Raw genomic sequence first — 20,210 nt, 5'->3', positions numbered from 1 at the left:
TCTCCACTTAAGAATGGAAAAAAAGTAACAGACTTCAGGTTTTGGTGAAGGTTAACAAAATATGGGAAGGCTCCTTTTTCTTTTCTTTCTTTTTTTTGGTAGTCTCTTGTGTAAAAGCTTTACATTACTATGGATATGTTATAGTAAGACACTTTTGTTTCTGACTTTCTTTATAAACCCATTTTTAAATTTAAAGGCACACAATAAAGCTTTATGCATTTATTAAAATATACACATTTTGTTAAATTTCGAATTTTCCCTTAGTATCTTGATAAATCAATATTATTGTCAACACCACACATTTGAAAATAAAACACATTTCATAATACATCTGCATATTATTTCTTTCTTCATGATACACTACACTGTACAGTGCACCAATGGGAATTAAAAACCACAAAACGAACAAACTTTAACAAATACAGCAATTTCATACCAAAAAAAAAAAAAAAATAGCAGAGAACAACACTAGGAATTACCATCTGCAAATGCAAGTTGTACTTCTCAAGGACCAAACAAAAAATAAACAAGTTAGTAAAATTTACAAGCTGTATTTATAACTTTGGATATGAATTAAACAGTAACGTTTCTTTTCCACAGTGAGAAAAGCTAGAATGTGGAGTCCTGTCATCAGATGGTGTGACTACATGGAATGAGGACTATAGCTGCTCTCTTAAAAACCTGCAGCCCCCTCTCTCAGCCCAGACAGTTGAGGTATTTATGCACCATCATAAAATTAACAGTATCTTTGCTTTGGAAAGTGAGGGTTTATAATTTCCAGTGTAAATCCTCGCCTTTGGGAGTGTGAATGAGACAAGTATATCAGCAACTGCCAAGACCAATCAACAGATGTGCATGGAACATTCTCTTCATCTCCAAATCAGAATGAACACAGTCCTTTAAAGTCTGCACTGCAGGCGAAATTCACATGACTCACAATTCCCTTTAGCCAATGTTACCAATGTCAGTGTGTCAAGAAAACTTAATAGGAAAAAAAAAAAAAAAAAGCACAGAGTGAGTCCCTACCATAAAAATCCAGGCTGCCCCTGTTTCCTAGTTCTAATATAAGCCATTTTCTTTCCTTATGTGTACCAACATGTACTAAATGTCCCAGAGAGTAAGAAATTAGAACTACCTGCTGTCCGAAGACCTTAAGCCCAAAGCTATCTGTGAAAGTCCTATAGGGATTTTGTAATTCTGTGTGTGTGTGCAGAACACAGTTAAAAGATTTTTTTTTTTTTTTGAGACAGAGTTTCGCTCTTGTTGCCCAAGCTGGAGTGCAATGGTGCGATCTCGACTCACCGCAACCTCCGCCTCCCGGGTTCAAGCGATTCTCCTGCCTCAGCCTCCCAAATAGCTGGGATTACAGGCATGCAACACCACACCCAGCTAATTATTTATTTTTAGTAGAGATGGGGTTTCTCCATGTTGGTCAGACTGGTCTTGAACTCCTAACCTCAGGTGATCCACCTGCCTCGGCCTCCCAAAGTGCTGGGATTACAGGCGTGAACCACCATGCCCAGCCCAGTTTAATGATTTTGTACACTGTTTTAGTTGATAATGCAGAACACATATTCTCCTTTGATGGGCTACAAAACTTCCACTCACCCCTTGTGGGCTCTAAGTCCTAAAAAAAGAACACTCTATTTTCTTAGAGAAGTAATTTTGGCAAAAGGCGACTGCCTAGGTATTTCAGAATGATGCATGCATTACTCAAGCAGAGCAAGAAGAGGAAAGCATTGTAAAAAGGAAGTTGCTCTTGAGGAGAGAAAAAAAATTAAAACAGCCTTTCTTCTAAAAGTCTTAGAGAAAATAAAAGTAGGACATAGGACCAACAATTATGCACACGAAAGGGGCTTTTTGCTACCCATCCCCATTCCCAGTGAGAAATACAAATTAAACTCGTTTGTGAAACTTCAGCTTTCTGGTTCCTGCTTGTGGTGGGGTCTGCGGTTTGGGATGCTGTTTCTGCACTTGCCCTCTGTTTAATTTCAAATACTCTTTCATGGCCAGGCCACCACTGGTTACCTGCTGGTGCCTCTCTCTCTTAGGATCTCTAGAGGTCTTTGCAGACACATGGGTCCTCAGTTTCAGGGAGCTGCACAGGTACAGGGGAAGCAGAGGCTCTGTGAAAACTTTGGATAGAAACATCTTCCTTGGCACGTCTTGTTCCAAACAGCATGAAAATGGAGCGCTGGCACACAGCCCTTGTGGCAACCTCTGGAGTGTGTTTCCTTTGCTCTCCTCTCTTTCCCCCCATAGGAAGTTCGGAGCACCTCTGCACTGCTCACTGACCTGAGGCTTAAACCCCAAGAGTGGACCCCTACCTGCTGCATAGACTCCTTAAGCAGACCCCCGCTCTGGCTTCAGACACATTTTCTGATTTCTGACTTTTCCACACAATAAGACATTCTAATCTGAGATTCATAATTAGGTAAACCTACGGCTGGCCCTCCGTGGACTTTCCTCTGACATCTTGGGCCCCTGGTAAAACCTAGTGCGAAAGCGGACAGCAATTTTCTCCAGTCCTCTATGTGGATTTTTGACCTGATGTAGCTTCTGTTTATGTTGCAGATAAGAGGTGGTTCCTTGTAAGATAGACTTCCAACAACTGTTGGATGTCTAACAAATGTTGGATTTGTCTTCCAACAAAAGAAAGGATGTCAGGTTTACCAACCCTTTTCAGCAGAATAGAGGAGAGAGATTTCTTTGAAGGAGTTTGTGTTTTGTTTTCTAATAATTACTAGATTCATATTCTGGCTGACCCATAGATTCTGAAGAAGGATGGATTGTTAAATTCAACAACTCCCTTCTGCCCGCCATTTATTTAAACAGATTTATCATGACCATTATGTAGGCATTTGTATAGCTACTAGTTTGTTACTAAGAAGTAGAACTGGCACATGCCTATAATCCCAGCTACTTGGGAGACTGAGGCAGGAGAATCGCTTGAACCCAGGAGGTAGAGGTTGCAGTGAGCCAAGATCATGCCACTGCACTCTAGCCTGGGCGACAGAGTTAGACTCTGTCTCAAAAAAAAAAAAAAAAAAAAAAAAAAGTAGAACTCAAGCTCAGTAAAACCTGGAGCTGAGGTTTTACTGTTTAGATTAGATGGATATAACGAGTTGTTAGGTTTGGTTGTTGAAACCTATTGTTGAAAACTTTAAAGTGGCTGTTAAATTGTGTTGCCTGTCCACGTATTAAACGACTATATTTCTCTTAGGTTAATGATGAACGCAGACACAGGACTCAAAGTACAGCTATTTTCCCCTTTGATTTGTTAAATCAACTTGGAGTGTATATGTGGCTTGTTAGTTCCTTGCATAGGCAAGGAAGCCACTGTCTCAGCTTTCTTAAAGTTCAGCCTTCCTGGATTCACACTTTCCTCAGTTCCCCAATTATTTCCCACTCTCTCACCCGAGGAAAGCCAGCCAGCTCAGTGTGACATTCAAGTCTCTCTGTGAGTGAGCCCTCACCTGCCTTTCTAGCATTATTTCTTATTGTCATGCATAAATCATGTGCTCCAGGCAAACTAGCTCCTTGCTTTCACTTGATGGAGGCACAGCACAAATTCTTAGTCAGAAGACAGCAAGCTAGTAGACCTTACTCATACTGATCCTTTGGCTGGCATGCCTTTCTCTCATTTCTACTTGTTAAAATTATGCCCATTTCACAAGTTCTGACACACGTGTGACATTCTTTATGACCTTTCCAGAGGAAAAAGGCTTTCTTCATATTTGAACCGCCACAGCGCATTACAACTCCCTCATCTCACCTGACACTTTCACTATTGTTCTTTATTTATATATCCCATTTCCCCTATTTCATTTTTCTTTTTAAGAGACAGGGTATTCTTCTGTTACCCAGGCTGGAGTACAGTGGCATGATCGTAGCTCACTGCAGCCTTGAACCCCTGGGCTCAAATGATCCTCCTCCCTCAGTCTCTCAACTATCTGGGATCATAGGCATATGCCACCACACCAAGCTCTATTTCCTCTATTTCTTAAGAGCTGGATTTTTATCTGACTTACGGTATCAGTATCTGCCACAGTACATAATAGGCACTCCACAGATAATTGTTGAATAAATATTTCATTTTCCTCCAATTCATTCATTCTGTCAATCATCAGGTATTTCTTAAATAGACACTATATGCCAGGCACATGTAGCTAGCAAAATCTAGGTTTGAAGCTTATCTGTGGATTTTAATGACCTATGCTATTTCAAACCTTTGCCCGCATGAGGAAAAATTTGTTCTTATCATGCAGAAGTGCTTGTTCTTGTCATTGCCAGCGATTCTATTATTTTTTATGGTGCCCCTCATCGGGGGCAAATTTAGTAAAGCATATCAGGGCTCTGCATTTATGCACTAAATATACATCTAGTTTTGTCTTATCCTTTCTGTTTCTATTTTTATTTGCCCTGAGTTCCTCACTTAATTTTTGTTTTGTATTATATACATTTTAGTAACTGCCTCAAATCCTTTGGAAATGAAGCAGAGTACCAATAAATAAGTAGAATAAAATCTGAAAAAAATGAAGTAATTGGCTCCAAACCACAAATCACACAATGAAATCTCACTCAGAGAGCTTTTGCTATTCAGAATTCAATGAAGTGTAGGTCTTCCTTGGACTCCCTTCAAGGGGCAAAGTTTCTAAGATAATTATAAGGTGATCTTACTTTTAATGTGGTCCCACAAATACATCGTTTGGAAACCTGTTAGGAAAATAATAATATTGTCATTCTAGTGATTGAGGATATTTGAAAACTGCATTGTGAAATCTGGGACTGTTTTACAGAAGTTGGTAAACCCGAGGACGAATATGTCTATGTACCTGAAAAAACTTTTTCTATCTTAGTGATTTTCTTTTTTTAAAGTAAGGTTTCTAGGGAGGTGATCTATCAACTTTAGAAAAATAAAGAGAGTTAAGCTTAAAATATACAAATATACTATTCGGAAAAAATGGCTCCTGAAATGAGAGTGGTTCATAGAATCTGCACAAAATCAACAGCAATGGTGTTAACCAAAGCATACATTTTCCATTCCCATCCTATAGAAATGGAATTCATCTGCCACCAGGCTATTGTTACTTTAATACTTAAACCTCACTAATAAAAGGAAGCTCTTTCACCCGCGTTAAGAGTTGGCTATTTTGCACTCCTATTTCACTATTCTCATATTTAATGAATACAACCCGATCTCATCTCTCTAGATGTATATCAAGCTTAACAGATTGTATTTAAACCAGGCAGATCTGTTGAGTCCTATAGCCAATTCAAAACTTTGTTTTCAAAAGATGACTGATAATTAGTTTATAATTAATTCCCAATGATGTATTTCACAGAGTAGGCACTGTATCTTTATGGTTAACTCTAGGGAAGAGAAAACACAGCATTGTCAAGCATGACATTAATATGATAAAATGACCTCAGGAAACCGGAATTCTAAACAATGACTACAGAAGAATAAAAAATATCTAGAAAATTGCAGTTATTTAATTTAATGGTATACATTGGCTATGATTACGATATGTAATTTATGTAAAGCATATTTTTAAAAAACTAGTTTCAATTGATCTTTATATGTATGTTAAAACTGAGTGCATCAGCCTGGAGACTTGTCAAGTTTGTTGTTTTATCTGCATTTACCAGGCTCCGGTGCTGCTCATCCGTGGACCGTAGCCCCCAAGGGCAGATGCCATGCTTCTATTCATTCCTGTCACTTAGCATTTGGTCTATTCTCAACCAGTGTTAGTTGAATGAAAAAATGGACTTTTACCTCCTTGCCATAATCCTAAAGCATGCCAAGAGGGCATGAGCCTCAGCTTTTCAGAAAGAACAGACTTGAGTGTTAGCGAATATGTTCTGGAAAACGTTTGTCATACTGATACATCCAGGAGAGAAAGGACAAAGAATTTCTTCTTTTGTCCCTCTTTCAGGAAATCCTCACAGAGATTTTATTAATACCTTGATTACTTTTAATAGCTTGGTTAATTTTATGATAACTCGATTCACAGTGTGCCTTCACATACATTTGTACACATCTCAGTGCAGCCACAGGAATCCTTGTAACCCGAGAGTAGAATTTATATTATAGGCCATGTGTGTTTTTTTCCTTTGCAAATTCTCTCATCTATTCTGTTTCTGAGAAAATTCTTTTAGTAGCCCCTTTTATGGCCCAAATTTACATCTTACCAGGTAGATATTTCTTTGGGCTTTAGTGAAACTCATCTGGGAAATAACAGGAAAAAAAAATACACCTCTGAAAGTGAGCTACCCCCAAGGAATAAGGTTCAGAAATGAAATGTGATCTCATGGAATGCAACTACCTAAGTAGCTGTAATTCAACCTGTTTTGTTTTCAGAGTAGCACACACCAATCAAGTGGTTGCATATCTCAAAAAACTACAGAATTTATAATTTTAGAAATACGAAAGAGAATTTGCAATGTGATCTCAGTGGCTGGGTCACTTCTCCTTGTAAAGATTTTTATCTGATTATAAAACAAACAACCTACTTCTTCAAGGCATATCAGTGCCATGAAATCATGCTCCACCTTTGCCCTCTTTCATCATGTCACCAGGAGCTGGAGTCTGGTATAAGAGAGGCCATGACAGAGAGTTAATTTCTGCCAATGCTCTCTGGCCTTCACTGCAAGAGATGGTTATTTAATTTTCTTCTGGGCATTTACGTAGAACCTTGATGGTGCTTCTTACCATATTACTGGGTCTGCATGACCGCTTTACGGTGAATCTGAAACCATTGGGAAAATGGTCTCAGAGTCCCTGACCTTTGCTGGATCCTAAAATTATAGTTTGGAAGCTGTGAGAATGTTGGTGAATAAAAAGAAGCATGTGTCTTTTGCATGAATTAATTTTGGGTGAGATTGCAGGATAAAATGATGCTTGCTCAGGAAGTGCCAGTGCCCACCTACTCACCCTGACCTCGGGGAGCAGCGCTCAGCCTGACATGCCAAGAACAGAGCTTTGTTCCCGTGTCTCAGGTGACTGAAATTCTGCCTTCTGCCCAGAGCCCCTGCTGGGGCTTCAACCAGCAAAGCAAAGGCTTAGGAAACATTTGCTACCATCAGCCCTGATGGTTGTACCTAAGATGGAATTTCAGATAGCCTCTTGTTTATTTATTTAGTTATTTTAACAAGGTGACCACTTAGGGGACCCAGGTTAAGCCCTTCAACAGAACTATCCTGAAGAGCAAAAGTAGCAAATGACAGGCTATGACTAGGGATTGAATTTGGGGAAGGCTGGATTTATGAAATGAGAGCCAAAAAAGTTTTCACCTTCTAGCCCACAGGTTAAGTTACTGAAAATCAATCATCACCATTTCTACCCACTTGTATGTTTCTCCTACTCTGGAGAGTAATCTAACTCATCATTTGCAATTAGGGCCTCTGAGTTCTGTTTGTGTTTGCTTTTGCTCTTCGCTTTGCTACTTGTCCGGCCGTTTGCCTTCGCATCTGACATCTGTTGGTAATAGAAGCCTTTGTCTTCGGTGGGCCCGCCCCAGTCCTCTTGGCTCTCACCCTCTGTGGCGTAGGAGAAACCCTCCTCCACTGAGAAGGGGTCATCCACGTCGTAGCGTTGGTACGTGCTTTGGTGCAGGGCCTCTTCTCGAGCGCTGATTTCCAGGGTGCTGTTCCAGATGCCATATCCAAAATAAATGAGTAGACCTGTTGGGTGAGGGGAAAGGTACAGGTGAATAAGCAATTGCTTTGGGATCCTGGGACTAGCAGAGAGATCACCTTCCATGATGAAATCAAAGCTGGGCGGGGGGCGGGGATGTATTTTCTTTGGTTTATGTGGTGTTTTGAAAATACTTGAATTAGATACCTTTTAAAAATTGGGAGATCTTGCGTTAAGCAACCCATATTAACAGTTTTTCCTAAAAAAGTCAAAAGGTTTGACAACACTGCATCCACATTTCTACATGGTGATTTTTGGCTGGTGGTGAGAACTAGCTGCCTCTTTAGACAGGATACGGGGTCTCTAGTTAACCTCAGTCCCCACCTCCCCTGCTGACATCCAGCTCATTACACTCATATAGCTGCCAGCCAGGAATTTGCATTTTCTACCCTGGGTGAAATATTTATAGATCAACAGTTTATTCCCAGCCTTCTTATAAGATTTTGTTATTCTCTGCCTCCAGTTAGGGACTCCATCTCTTGTTTCACCTCTTAGCAGCATGCATATATTATCCTGTGATTTACCTTGCCGTGTTACACTCACTAAAGGTGTAATATATCATGGCCACTTCAAGCTCCCTGCTTTCTTCTGTGTGATCTTCGAGTGTCTAGTGCATGCTACTATTATGTCCCTTAGAACATCTGTTGTGTGATTATCTGCACAGGGTCATTTCTATTTTATAGACTCTGCAGAAAATTGGCACTTAATGTTTGTTGAATGAATGAGTGAGAACTCCTGACAAGCATGAAATATCCAGTGCGACCTCTGCGTTGATGTCATCCCAATCAAGGGAAAGAAACTTTCCCCCCTCGTTAATATGTAGCATTCATATATGCTAATGTTTCATTTCTATGATTTAAAAAACATACATAAAAGTCGTTTATGAGTTCCCATTTTCTTTTCCTTTTCTTTTCTTTTCTTTTATTTTTTTTTTGAGACAGGGTCTCACTGTTGTCCAGGCTGGAGTGCAGTGGCATGATCTCAGCTCCCTACAGTCTCTGCCTCCTGGGCTCAAGCCATTCTCCTGCCTTGGCCTCTTGAGTAGTTGGGACCACAGGCATATGCTACCACACCCAGCTAATTTTTGTATTTTTGTAGAGATGGGGTTTCACCATGTTGCCCAGGCTGGTCTCAAACTTTTGGACTCAAGTGATCCGCCCGCTTCTACTTCCCAATGTGCTGGGATTATAGGCATGAGCCATCAGGCCTGGCCTGAGTCCCCATTTTCTATCTTGAATAGACTCTGAAGGTTCAGGGCCTGGAAGTCTGAGAATCATAACCTTGGAGTCCAAAGAACATGATAAGTAAGAGTGTGGGCTCTGTGTTCAAATCCTGCCTTCATCACTATTAGCTGTGTAACCCTGGTCCCATTAGCCTCTCTGTTCCTCAGCATTCTCTGTAAAACCTTGAGAGCTATAGCAACCTTCTTAACATGGGAGTGCCTGAGGATGAAATGAGGTACTTCTCAGGTGGTTCTCAACCCTGGCTTACTGCACTTGAAAGCTACCCGGGGGCGTTTTTTGAACCACTCTGATACCCTAGCCCCATCCTGGAGATTCTGATTTAATTAGTCTGCAGTGTAACCCAAGCATAGGTATGTTTTTAAAACTCCACAGGTGATTCCAATGGTCAGAGTGTCCCTGAGATAATGAACTATGCCTGATGCATGTGTTCCACTGCCCACTCAGCCCACATTATGGCCTAGCCACTGGGGTCCACACAGTATGCAACCTCCTTCCCGGGCCCTAACATCCTCCTCTGAGTAGCACCAGTCTCTTTGACTTTGCTAACCCTGCAGGCATCTGCTGGGCTGGTTTGCTTAGAACCGCAAGTCAAGCCTGCTTTGCTGCTGTGGTGCTTGAGAAATCTTGCTCTCTTTTGAATTTGAAGTGTGCCTTTTTAAGCTTGAGTTTCTCCCTCCTTGTCTCAAATGACTGTCCCCACTCCCTCCCACACTCCCCAGTGAAATCAACTTTCCAGGAGCCAAAGTAAGCAGAGATTTATAGTCCTAATTGGTAATAAATCCTGGAGTTAATTATTTGCAGCTGTAGCTATTAGTGCTCAAATAGTGATTTCATCTTTTAAAAGCAGGGTATTTACTCTTTCTTGTCTGTAGGTGGGGGTGGCCATGGGGGATAGTTATTATCCTTGTGTAGAACAGGGTATCACATTAAGGCCTCTTCTAAGAGTGCCAGTGTGCTGGTTCTTGGAGAATGCCTCTGTCTGAAGCATGTTTGGGATCTGAGAATGGATTTCAGGCGACCAAGCAGGATCTGTGCACACCTCCTTTTGCACAGCTTTGCTTTTTTTGCCATATTTTCTTCTAGACATCCAGGCAGATGCCAAATATTGCCTCCTACTCCTGCTTGGTACCTATTTTGCCAGTTCTTTCCTTTCTGATGCCTTTCTCTGCCTTTACTTATAGATGAGTCATTTCCCTACTGAACTTAATACAATCTTTTTCTTTTCCCTTTACCCCAAACGTCTCTCCTCTGCCACCACACAGGTCATTGCTCAGTCACTGGTTTGATGTCACTCATCACTGGTTTGTTGATTTCAACAGACCTGTATGTTGATTCCAACCTACCCTGCCCCCACGAGGTATTTGGGTGTCAGGTAGATTCATATTATGAGAATTCTCTAAAAACCTTGAATCACAGATATTTAGAGCTGGAAAAGATGCTATAGATCACCTATGCATTCTAAAACCTTCATTTTACATTAGAAGAAACAGAGGCTGGGAAAGAATGAGTGACTTGCCTGGGTCTGAGAAGGAGAGGAACCAGCTTTATAGATAGAGGGAGAGAAGTCTCTGGCGTGTCTAGTCCTTCACACCTCCTTTCCCCTCCCCCAGGCTAGTTTACAGACTGTGCTTACTGCAGGAAATACGTGGTAAGAGGTTAGGTTTACATTTGTTCTTTGAAAGTGACCAGGCCTGGAAGGAACAGGTGTGTGTGTGTGTGTGTGTGTGTGTCTGTGCGTCTCACATATTGACTGTGGTTACTTTTTACTTTGTGAAGACAATCCATGGAAACTTGCCACATAAATATTTATGGGTCTTTTCATGTTTGCCCTGAACCCCCTGGAGTTTCAAAGGTGTGTCACTCTCTTCAAAAATGCATTTCAAATGTGAGTACTGTGAAACAAGAAGCAACCATGTGCATGCAGCCTGGTAGAGTAAATAGTAGCTGCAAAGCCATTCCCCTGGGCTTGGCATTCTGTGTGTCTGTCTTTCTTGCTGGCCCTTGAGTCAATTCAGGAAAAGTGGTGTGAAGCTGAGAAGGATTGGAGAAAAGAAAAATGGAGGGGGACAAAGAAACAGAGGAGACCAGATGAAGGGAGGGAGGGAGAGAGAGAGAAGAGAAGAGAAACGTATTACCATCTGTCCCACATAAACAAGGGCTTTGTGTCGGAGAAGTAAACAGAGCCGCTCCACGCCTCCTGTGTGGAAGCAGGGTGTTTTGTTTCTGCTCCCGTTTTTTAGTTGGCTTAGAGAACGAAGAGGGAGGTAGTTTCTGAAAAATCTGTGGGGGTTCTGGGAATCCTGAATCATCTAAACTAAACTTCACAAAACACCTGTGTGTGCTGGGTTAGGACAGTGATGGATCATTGATGTTGCACCTTTCTCTCAAGGAGCTCAAAATGTTACGCAAACAGTATCTTGTTTAACCTGTCCGGGAAGGTGTGTGCATGTGTGTGTGTGCGTGTGTGTGTGTGATTATGTGCACAGCACACTTCACAGAAAACGAGGGAAGGTCCACAGCCACACAGGGAGCAGGTGGACAGTGAATCTTTCCAGGTCTCGCCACGCCCTAATCCAGGGCGCTTCTCTCTCTCTTACATCTCCCGTCTACCAGGGATGGAAAACAATTTGGCTTAACGTTTTATTTTGAAGAACATATACAAAAGTGGAGTGAATAGGATCATGAATCACCAGCTCCCCTCACACTCCTTCCCCTGGCCCCTTCTCTACAGATCGTTTTGAAATAAATCCCTTCTATCATAGGTTTAATTTGTAAATATTTAAGTGTGCAGCTCTAAAAAACAGTATTATCACATCTAAAAATTAATAATAATTTCTTAATATTATCTGATATCCAGCAGTATTAAAATTTATATAAATTATTACCTGTGTGTGGAAAACTCTTCACCTTCTGAGGCTACTCATGTATTCCCATGATGCCATCATTACTTCAAGTAGTTTTTGGCCACTGCTAATCAAGATGGTCACTGGGAATGGCATCATATTCTTTTGTAAACTCTTACAGAGAGCAATCTTATATCTTTTGAGGGTGGATTTGATTTTGCCATAAGCCAGAAGTCATTTGAAACCAAGCCTCAAGAATAAGATGGCTAATTCTTAAATAATACTATTTATTCTATTTGGATATTTAATTTTGCTGTACCTTAAAAGCAGATAACTTAGATCCATTGCTGTGTGGTTACTATCTTATGTCAGTAGGAAACTAAAAGCAGGTGTGATGTTAAAAATCAGAGGGCGTCAGCCTCTGTGCTGCAGCAGTGTCTCCGAGGCTCCTCTGTGGGGCTGGAATTTTTTTTTTTTTTTTCGAGTTGATGGGTTATGGTGGGGGTGCCTGGTGTGTTCAGGAAAGTGACTAGTTAGCAGTAAACACAGAAGTGTTTCAATATTCTGGCTGGGCATGGTGGCTCACTCCTGTAATCCTAGCACTTTGGGAGGCTGAGACAGGTGGATCACCTGAGATTAGGAGTTAGAATCCAGCCTGGCCAACATGGTGAAACCCTGTCTCTACTAAAAAACAAAACAAAACAAAACAAAAACAAAAAAACAAAAATTAGCCTGGCATGGCAGCAGGCACCTGTAATCCCAGCTATGCGGGAGGCTGAGGCAGGAGAATTGCTTGAACCCAGGTGGTGGAGGTTGCAGTGAGCTGAGATCGTGCTATTGCACTCCGGCCTGGGCGACACAGCAAGACTCCATTTCCAACAACAACAACAACAACAACAAGTGTTTCAATATTTTAACAACAGACACAGTCGGACTGGGGCACGTGGGCTGCATGCTTGCCCTGGTCAAAGGTAATGGTGGTTCGTCTTGTGAAAGTCTGTTTGCAGTGATGGGAAATGTTCAAAGGGAGGCTTTGGCTTCTTTTCTAGACAGAAGGTCCCCGGTGGAATATGTGCCTATGAGAAGTCCAGGCTAGACAAGATCAAGAATCATGCCTTTAGCAATTGAATGGGCTTTCTTTATGATATTAAACACTTTGTGGTTATAATGCACTTCATAAAAAAAAAAAAGCACTTTCTCATCCATCATTCCAGGGAAGTTAAGAACCGTGTGATAAATCAGTAATTGAAACAGCACTGGGACTCATATCTCTTAACTCTAACCCGAGGGCTGTTCCTGTCCCACCCAGGTGCCTCCAGGGAAGATTTACAAAAGCTAAGCTTGCCTTCATATACTAGCATACCTTGGCATCAGCAGATGACATCACTGCTCACCTACGTGTGCTTATCTATCCTGTGCAAATTAAGCAAATGACCCCAAACCTACAAGTAAGAGAGGTGGGAAAGAGGGGGGGGTCTTGATCATATAGGAGAAATCCTAGAACAAAAACTCAACTCTGAAAAGACTGGGTAATGCAAACAATAACAGCATATTTCCAACTCTGAGGGCACACACTTTGGTTGCAGACCAGGTCCCCTATCTCCAGAGTCCCTGGGAACTGCCTGTCCTCTCCATGAAGCTCCATACTCAGGACCAAGAGAGGTGGGCCACCTGACCTCAGGCTGGGTGGAGCTGCCTCTTCCTGGGGTGCACTTTCCAGCAGGAAGCTCTGCCCACTGCAGATAGCGGAGGCACTTTGTTATACCCAGAGGGCTTTTATTTTGACTACTCTGGGATCAACATTCCAAAAAAGACATTTGCCAAAGCAGAAAGGGAGACTGGATGGTAATGAGAAGGCATCCTTCCCACCCATCTCAATCCCCACCAACTCCCACTATTGCTGATTGTTTTTTAAAATACCACCATGAGCCTGTTGACTATAATAACAACAGGGCTTGTTTAATATGGTGTGGCCAGGAAGAGCAGGCTTAGGATGACGCTGGGCGGAGGTTCTCTCCATGACCCTGCAGCTGATCTAATGGGAAGTCATGCGACTTTATGTCTCAGTTTCCCATCTGCAAAATGGGGTTGGGGATGCTTGTTTTATTTGAGGTATATAATGGCCATGAGAAGTAATGCAATCTTGTTAAAGAATATGAAAAAAACCTAGTAGTCTGAGCCAGTAGTTCTAACTCAACAGAAACCCAAGAGATACGTGTCCACGTGTCCACCAAAAACATGTACAAGAATGTTCACAGCATCTCTGTTTGTAACAGCCCTAAACTAGAAACAACCCAAATGTCCCTGGACACTAGAATGAATAATATATTGTGGTATATTAACACAGTGGGAGACTAGACAGCCACAAGAACGAACAAACTGAAACTACAAGCAGCAATGGGTGTGAATCTCACAAACACAATGTGGAGGGAAAGAAGGCAAACATCCCCTCTGTTGTGGCTTGAATTCTGTTCCAGGTAAGCTGCGCGTGCCAGCTCTGTGCCCTCCACCTCTTCATTCTTTGGGCTCACAGGAGAGCCAGTGTCTCAGCTGCCACTGGTTGCAGAGTCGTGTGAGTGCTCTGCCCCCTCTGCGTCCGGCAGCGCACCTGTGCCAGCAGACAGCCTCACGGTTGCATGACCTACCTCCGCACTCTACCTTCACCCTCCCTCCTTGGAATCCCACCAGCCCTGGTGCCATCCTCATCCTGGCCTTCAGGATTATTCTTGCTCGTCTGAGCACAATTTTGACATTGGAAGAGCCAGTCGTTTTTTCCTCTACCTCCAAGGAGAATTTCAAGCTTATTTATGGGACATGTCATCAAGAATTTAGCTATCAGGTCCCAATTCATCGCTCTTTCCTTCCTTCCTCTTCTCTTTCTCACATGGCTGCTTTGGGTCAATTTCCAGTTGGATTTCAGATAATAGCTCAAGTATAGACCATAAGGTGTGTCTTCTCTTTGGGATATTTCTATTCTGAGATAGGATTCATGAGGTCCATTGTCCGTATCACAAGTCCTGTCCTCTAAATCTGTAGACAAGAATTTGTTTTCCTCAGAGAGACTGAAAAAATTCCTACATGACAACATGGCAACTCCCACGGTAAGGGCAAGCTATTCTAACAGGTGATTACTTTATAATAAAAACCCGCAGGGAACAGCAGGCTGGAAGATGCCCTGGAAGATACTGTGGTGCAGCATTCTCACTGAGCCCCTGTTAGTTCCATGGTCCCTGAGACTCTGCCTGACCCCTTGAGAGGTTCTTTCACAAAACTGCGTCAGCTAAAAGGAAGATGAAGGCTGCTTTGTGCTCACTTTGCTGGGATTAATACACATTTGCTGTTTGTATTCCTTTTCTTGTCTGAAGGAAAAGAAACATGTGCTGGATAATCTTGTTGGGGCTTGTGCCTCATTTTACCATCTGAGTTGTGCTCTTCTGAAGGTCAAAAGCTTAGCAAAACATTGTTACAAAAATGCCGTAATTAAGATTCGTTTAGAAAAGCTTGGATAAAAAAATGTGTCTAAGAAGATTATCAAGTTATGACTCAGCCTAATCATGTAAATCTTCAGTTTCATAAGAGACTCCATTTAAAAATATCTCTACTGTTCTCCCCCAGAAAGTTACACTATGTATAGAGAGATTAAGAAAAATCTGATATCTTGGAGGCTCCGAAGTTCAGAGGTGACATATTTATCTTATAAGACCATTAAGGATTTTATAGCCAATTTGGGATTGTGAGTTGGATATATTTTATATATGCAAAAAATTGTTTTTGGAAAACAAGTCTTTGTAATTTAATTAAATCATCTGCCCTGCTTGATAAAACTATTCTCCCCTTAGAGTAGTGGCATGCATTTGAGTCAGCTGGAGGGGGGCTTGCTAAACCCTAAATTGCTCTCAGAGATTCTGATTCAGTAGACTTGGGTAGAGTTCAAAATCACATTTCTTTCTTTTTTTTTTTTTGAGACAGAGTCTTGCTCTGTTGCCCAGGCTGGAGTGCAGTGGCATGATCTTGGCTCACTGTAACCTCCGCCTCCCGGGTTCAAGAGATTCTCCTGCCTCAGCCTCCCGAGTAGCTGGGAACTACAGGTGCCAGCCACCACGCCCAGCTAATTTTTGCATTTTTGGTAGAGACGGAGTTTCACCATGTTGGCCAGGCTGGTCTCGAACTCCTGACCTCAGGTGATCTGCCTGCCTTGGCCTCCCAAAGTGCTGGGATTACAGGCATGAGCCACCGCACCCAGCCTCAAAATCACATTTCTAACTAGTTCCCTGATAACATTGGTGCTGCTGGTCTGGGGTCACACTTTGAGGACCATTGATCTAGATCATTGTCAACTTGGCTGCCTATTAAAATTGCCTGGGGAACTTAAAAAAAATTCCTCAACACTTGGCCACCAGACCAATTGAATCAGAAAATCTCTGTTGTGGGAGCCTGGGCTTAGAATGTTTCAGAAGCAACCCAGGGTGATACTGATGTGTAGCTAGAGTTGAGAATCTTTGTTCTGGGTGAAACTTAGTCATATGACAGCCTTCACAAATCATGATACTAAAGCAGTTAGCAGCAGGCGCCCAGAAATACTAGCAGTCCTTCCCAAATGTGGTTTGCGGGCTGTGCATCACAATCACCAGGTGCTTGTTGAACTGCAGACTTCTCTGCCCTCTGGCTGGCCAGCCCCACTCTGCAGGATGGCATTCTTCTGAGTCGGTGAGTAGCAGTTTCTGGAGGGAGTTTGGAGTTTGTGCTATCAGCAAGATTATAAAAGGCGCTCAGGGAGTTTTCCTCTGCCTGATAGCTGGAAGGGCAGCCTGAGTCGCTGCAGGTTCACATCGTGCTTTGGCATATGATAGTCAGTCTGTCCATACTTGTGGACAATGAATCATTTTAGATTTTTAAAAGAAAGGCAGGAAATACATGTTTCTTATTGCTTTTCTCAACATTTTCTCATTTAAGCCCCAAAGAATAACCAGGTCAAGGCTGATTAAATTATCTGCTTTTTTACAGATAAGTAAACTGAGGCCCAAAGAAGTTAAGTAAATTTCCCAAAGTTATAAGACAAAGGGGGGGGGCGGAGCTGTGATTTGAAGTTGGTGTCGTTTGACTCCAAAGGTGAGGGCCTCTGCCACCTGACTGTTTTTGCAAAATGCCTCTGGTGCTTCAGGAGCCATAAATATTCTGCAGAACTGGCTATAGAGTTTTCAATGCAAAATGAAAACCTGGGTCCTCTTGTTCAGAAATTTTTAAGAATTCAAGATGACAGCAGCAGAGCATTAAACCAAGCATGAGACCCTGTGCACAGCTGTGTGCCCATGAGACCAGTTCTGATGCTATGTGTTAGGCTCTATCGAACGTTCTAATGAAATGAGTCTGCTCAGAGGCACCCTGGTGGGGTAGTAGGAGCCCCAGATTTGAGCATGGGTATGCTGAGTTTTAGTAATAGCTCTTTGAATAACTTCCTGTTGACTTTGAGCATGTTATTTAACTTCTTGGAGGTTCAGTGTAGTCATCCATAAAATGGAGAGGGGGAGAAGTGGGAAGGTGGTGGACTACATCCATATTTCTCCAACTCCAGTTATTTATATACCATATTTTTAGTATATAACCATTTAGGCTATAACCATGGCCTCTGGCCCCACACTTCCTGAGTTCTAATCTTGCCTCTGCTATATTCTAGCTATGTAACCTCAGGCAAGTGCCTCAGTTTCCTCATCTGTCAAATAGAGATTATTGTGAGGATTAAATAAGTAAAATAAGTAAATAAAGTAAAGCCCTAAATGGCTGATATGTGATGAGTGCGATGCAAGCCCTAATTACTACTATTCCTATGAGTCATATGGTACTTATACTAGTAGTACTAATGTTTTTTTCTTTAATATGACTCACATTTTAAATTTAAAAAGTCATCTATCATCTCTTTCCAAGTAATAGTATTTGTGAAATCACCAGATTAATGTGTATGTGTGGTTTTTCTAACCCAGGTGAAAATGTATAATAACTATACAATATTTTTAAGAACTCATTCAAATGCTTTTTAATATCAGCTGAAAATATTACCGGTGGAATGGGCACCACACTGTGGGTAGCATTGTACTAGACACTGAAGGCCCTTTTCAGCTTTAATAGTCTATGAATAAATAAGTCTGTGTGTATTTGTGTCTGTGTCTTGAATAATTTGACAAATACACGACTAAAATATTTCTAACCACTTCCATCACTTCTATCCACAGTAGAATCTGCATTGGCTAGCTACATGTTCCAGTGGGAAAATGTTTAGAGATAAGAGATTTTTTTTTTTCAATTTTTTTAAAAATTAAAAATTTATTTTTTATTTTTTTGAAATAGAGTCTCTCTCTGTCTCCCAGGCTGGAGTGCAGTGGCACGATCTCAGCTCACTACAACCTCCACCTCCTGGGTTCAAGCGATTTTCCTGTCTCAGTCTCCTGAGTAGCTGGGATTACAGGTGCTTGCCACCGTGCCCAGCTAATTTTTTTATTTTTAGTAGAGATGGGGTTTTGCCATGTTGGCCAGGCTAGCCTCGAACTCCTAAACTCAAGTGATCTGCCCTCCTCAGCCTCCCAAAGTGCTGGGATTACAGGCGTGAGCCACCATGCCTGGCCAAGAGATTGTAAATAGGTTATAAAAAATGGTTAAAATCTTGATGAGTCAGTGGGGTCCTCTCAAGAAATCCTCCTAAAGTCTAACCAGGGGGACTTAGAATAGTGAAAAATTGGGACAAAATGCTTACAGGAAGCCATAGATCAGCCTTCAGAAGCAAGGAGTCAGGCCTCTGGGGAAGATACATGCCCTTTCCATTGGTTGCTATGTTTTTCCCCACTTCTTTCTATCTATATCTTAACTTATAGGGCTACTTTGAATTCTAACCCCTCCAAGTTTTTTTCTGGCAATTCTGACTGGAAGTTTTCCTTTTTCCCCTTTGAAGAGTACTTTGTAATCATTTAAGAAGTATTTTTGAGCACATACTGTGGGCACCCTGCTCCAGGCACAGAGGACACACGTTGAAAAACTGTATTCCTGACCTCTAGGAGCGGATGCACCGCCGCTCATCACTAAGAGTCTCTGTGGGCTGGGTGCAGTGGCTCATGCCTGTAATCCGAGCGCTTTGGGAGGCCGAGGCGGGCGGATCACGAGGTTGAGAGTTCGAAACCAGCCTGGCAAACATGGCGAAACCCCGTCTCTACTAAAAATACAAAAAATTAGCTGGGCGTGGTGGCGGGTGCCTATAATCCCAGCTACTCGGGGGGCTGAGGCAGGAGAATTCCTTGAACCCGGGAGGCAGAGGTTGCAGTGGGCCATGATCAAACCACTGTACTCCAGCCTGGGTGACACAGCAAGACTCCATCTCAACAACAACAACAAAAAAAGAGTCTCTGTGGCCTTGCTCGGGCGAAGTGACTCATGTGTGTTTGTCTTGCCTCTCCTTTAGGCAGGGTTTACTCTTCTATTCCCCAGAGCTTCTAAAGATCCTCTTTAGCTAAGAATTTGTTATCCAAAACCTCCAGGGTTACCAAGTTGTACAGGGGACATACAAATAGTGACTAAGGAACTTTAAAATGAGTCTCTCCTTACACTTCTCAAGTTATTACTAGCATCAATCCCCAGCCACCTCATGAACATCAGAGATTGTCCTAGATGATAAACATGTACTGTAAATACAATAGAAATGGATCACAAAGTAAAATCAGAAATCTTAGAAAAGGTACAGGACTTCTTGAAGTCCATGAAAGTGAGTTTAGAGAAAAATTTGAATTCACACCCAAAATTGTGGACAATTGAGGACCTAACAAGAGTCGTATTCGTTATTAACAGCAGGAGAGAGAAAATCAGTAAGGATGGTGGCATGATGGGTACTTCCCAAGTGAATGATCTGAATGTCAAGGGATGAAGAAAGGACCTTGGGAAATATGAAAAACTTTTGAATATTTTACAAAAGTCAGTATGAAGTGAGAGATGTTAAATGATGCCATGATTCAATTTTGTCAGAAAAATGATGCCAAAAAATCCACACTTAATTCACACTTTGTTCATTTAAAAATGAGAGCGTAATTGCTATTTTAATTTAATTTTGTGAAATCTAAGATAAATACTTTTTGTATTTTTCAGTTTACAATTCTTAGTTTCTACAATAAAATTCCAATCAAATGCCCTGACCCCAATTATACTATGCTATTTTTATCCCCTTAAAAATGTGGATTCACTTTAAGTGGACTTTTTATGGTATTAATTATCCTAATATAGGAAGAACTTTCAGTAATTCAGTAAGGCGATGAATTAATCAACATCATTTTTCCAGAACCGATGACCAAGACCATTACAGGCAGAAAGGGGACAACTGGCTTTATTGACTCTCAGGCAGAACACAAAAGTCCATAGAACCAGCCAGATTTCTCTAGGAATGGAGTTGCC

The 20,210-nt window shown here is 41.8% G+C and overlaps 1 protein-coding gene across 1 annotated transcript in view; it reads right to left on the bottom strand.

Annotated features, from left to right (window-relative positions):
- Positions 1-204: 204 nt before the first annotated feature.
- SLC7A14 (solute carrier family 7 member 14) overlaps positions 205-20,210 on the bottom strand; it is a 155,373-nt gene continuing 135,367 nt past the window's right edge. The window contains exon 8 of the mRNA XM_025377915.1: positions 205-7,686. Within this exon, the coding sequence (XP_025233700.1) occupies positions 7,364-7,686 (323 nt within the window). The 3' untranslated portion in view covers positions 205-7,363. The remainder of the gene's footprint in view (positions 7,687-20,210) is intronic.

This window comes from Theropithecus gelada, chromosome 2 (genome assembly GCF_003255815.1).
Source record: "Theropithecus gelada isolate Dixy chromosome 2, Tgel_1.0, whole genome shotgun sequence".
Lineage (NCBI taxonomy): Eukaryota > Metazoa > Chordata > Mammalia > Primates > Cercopithecidae > Theropithecus > Theropithecus gelada.
Note: the sequence above shows the minus strand (reverse complement) of the source record. Positions and strands in the feature narration are given on the sequence as shown.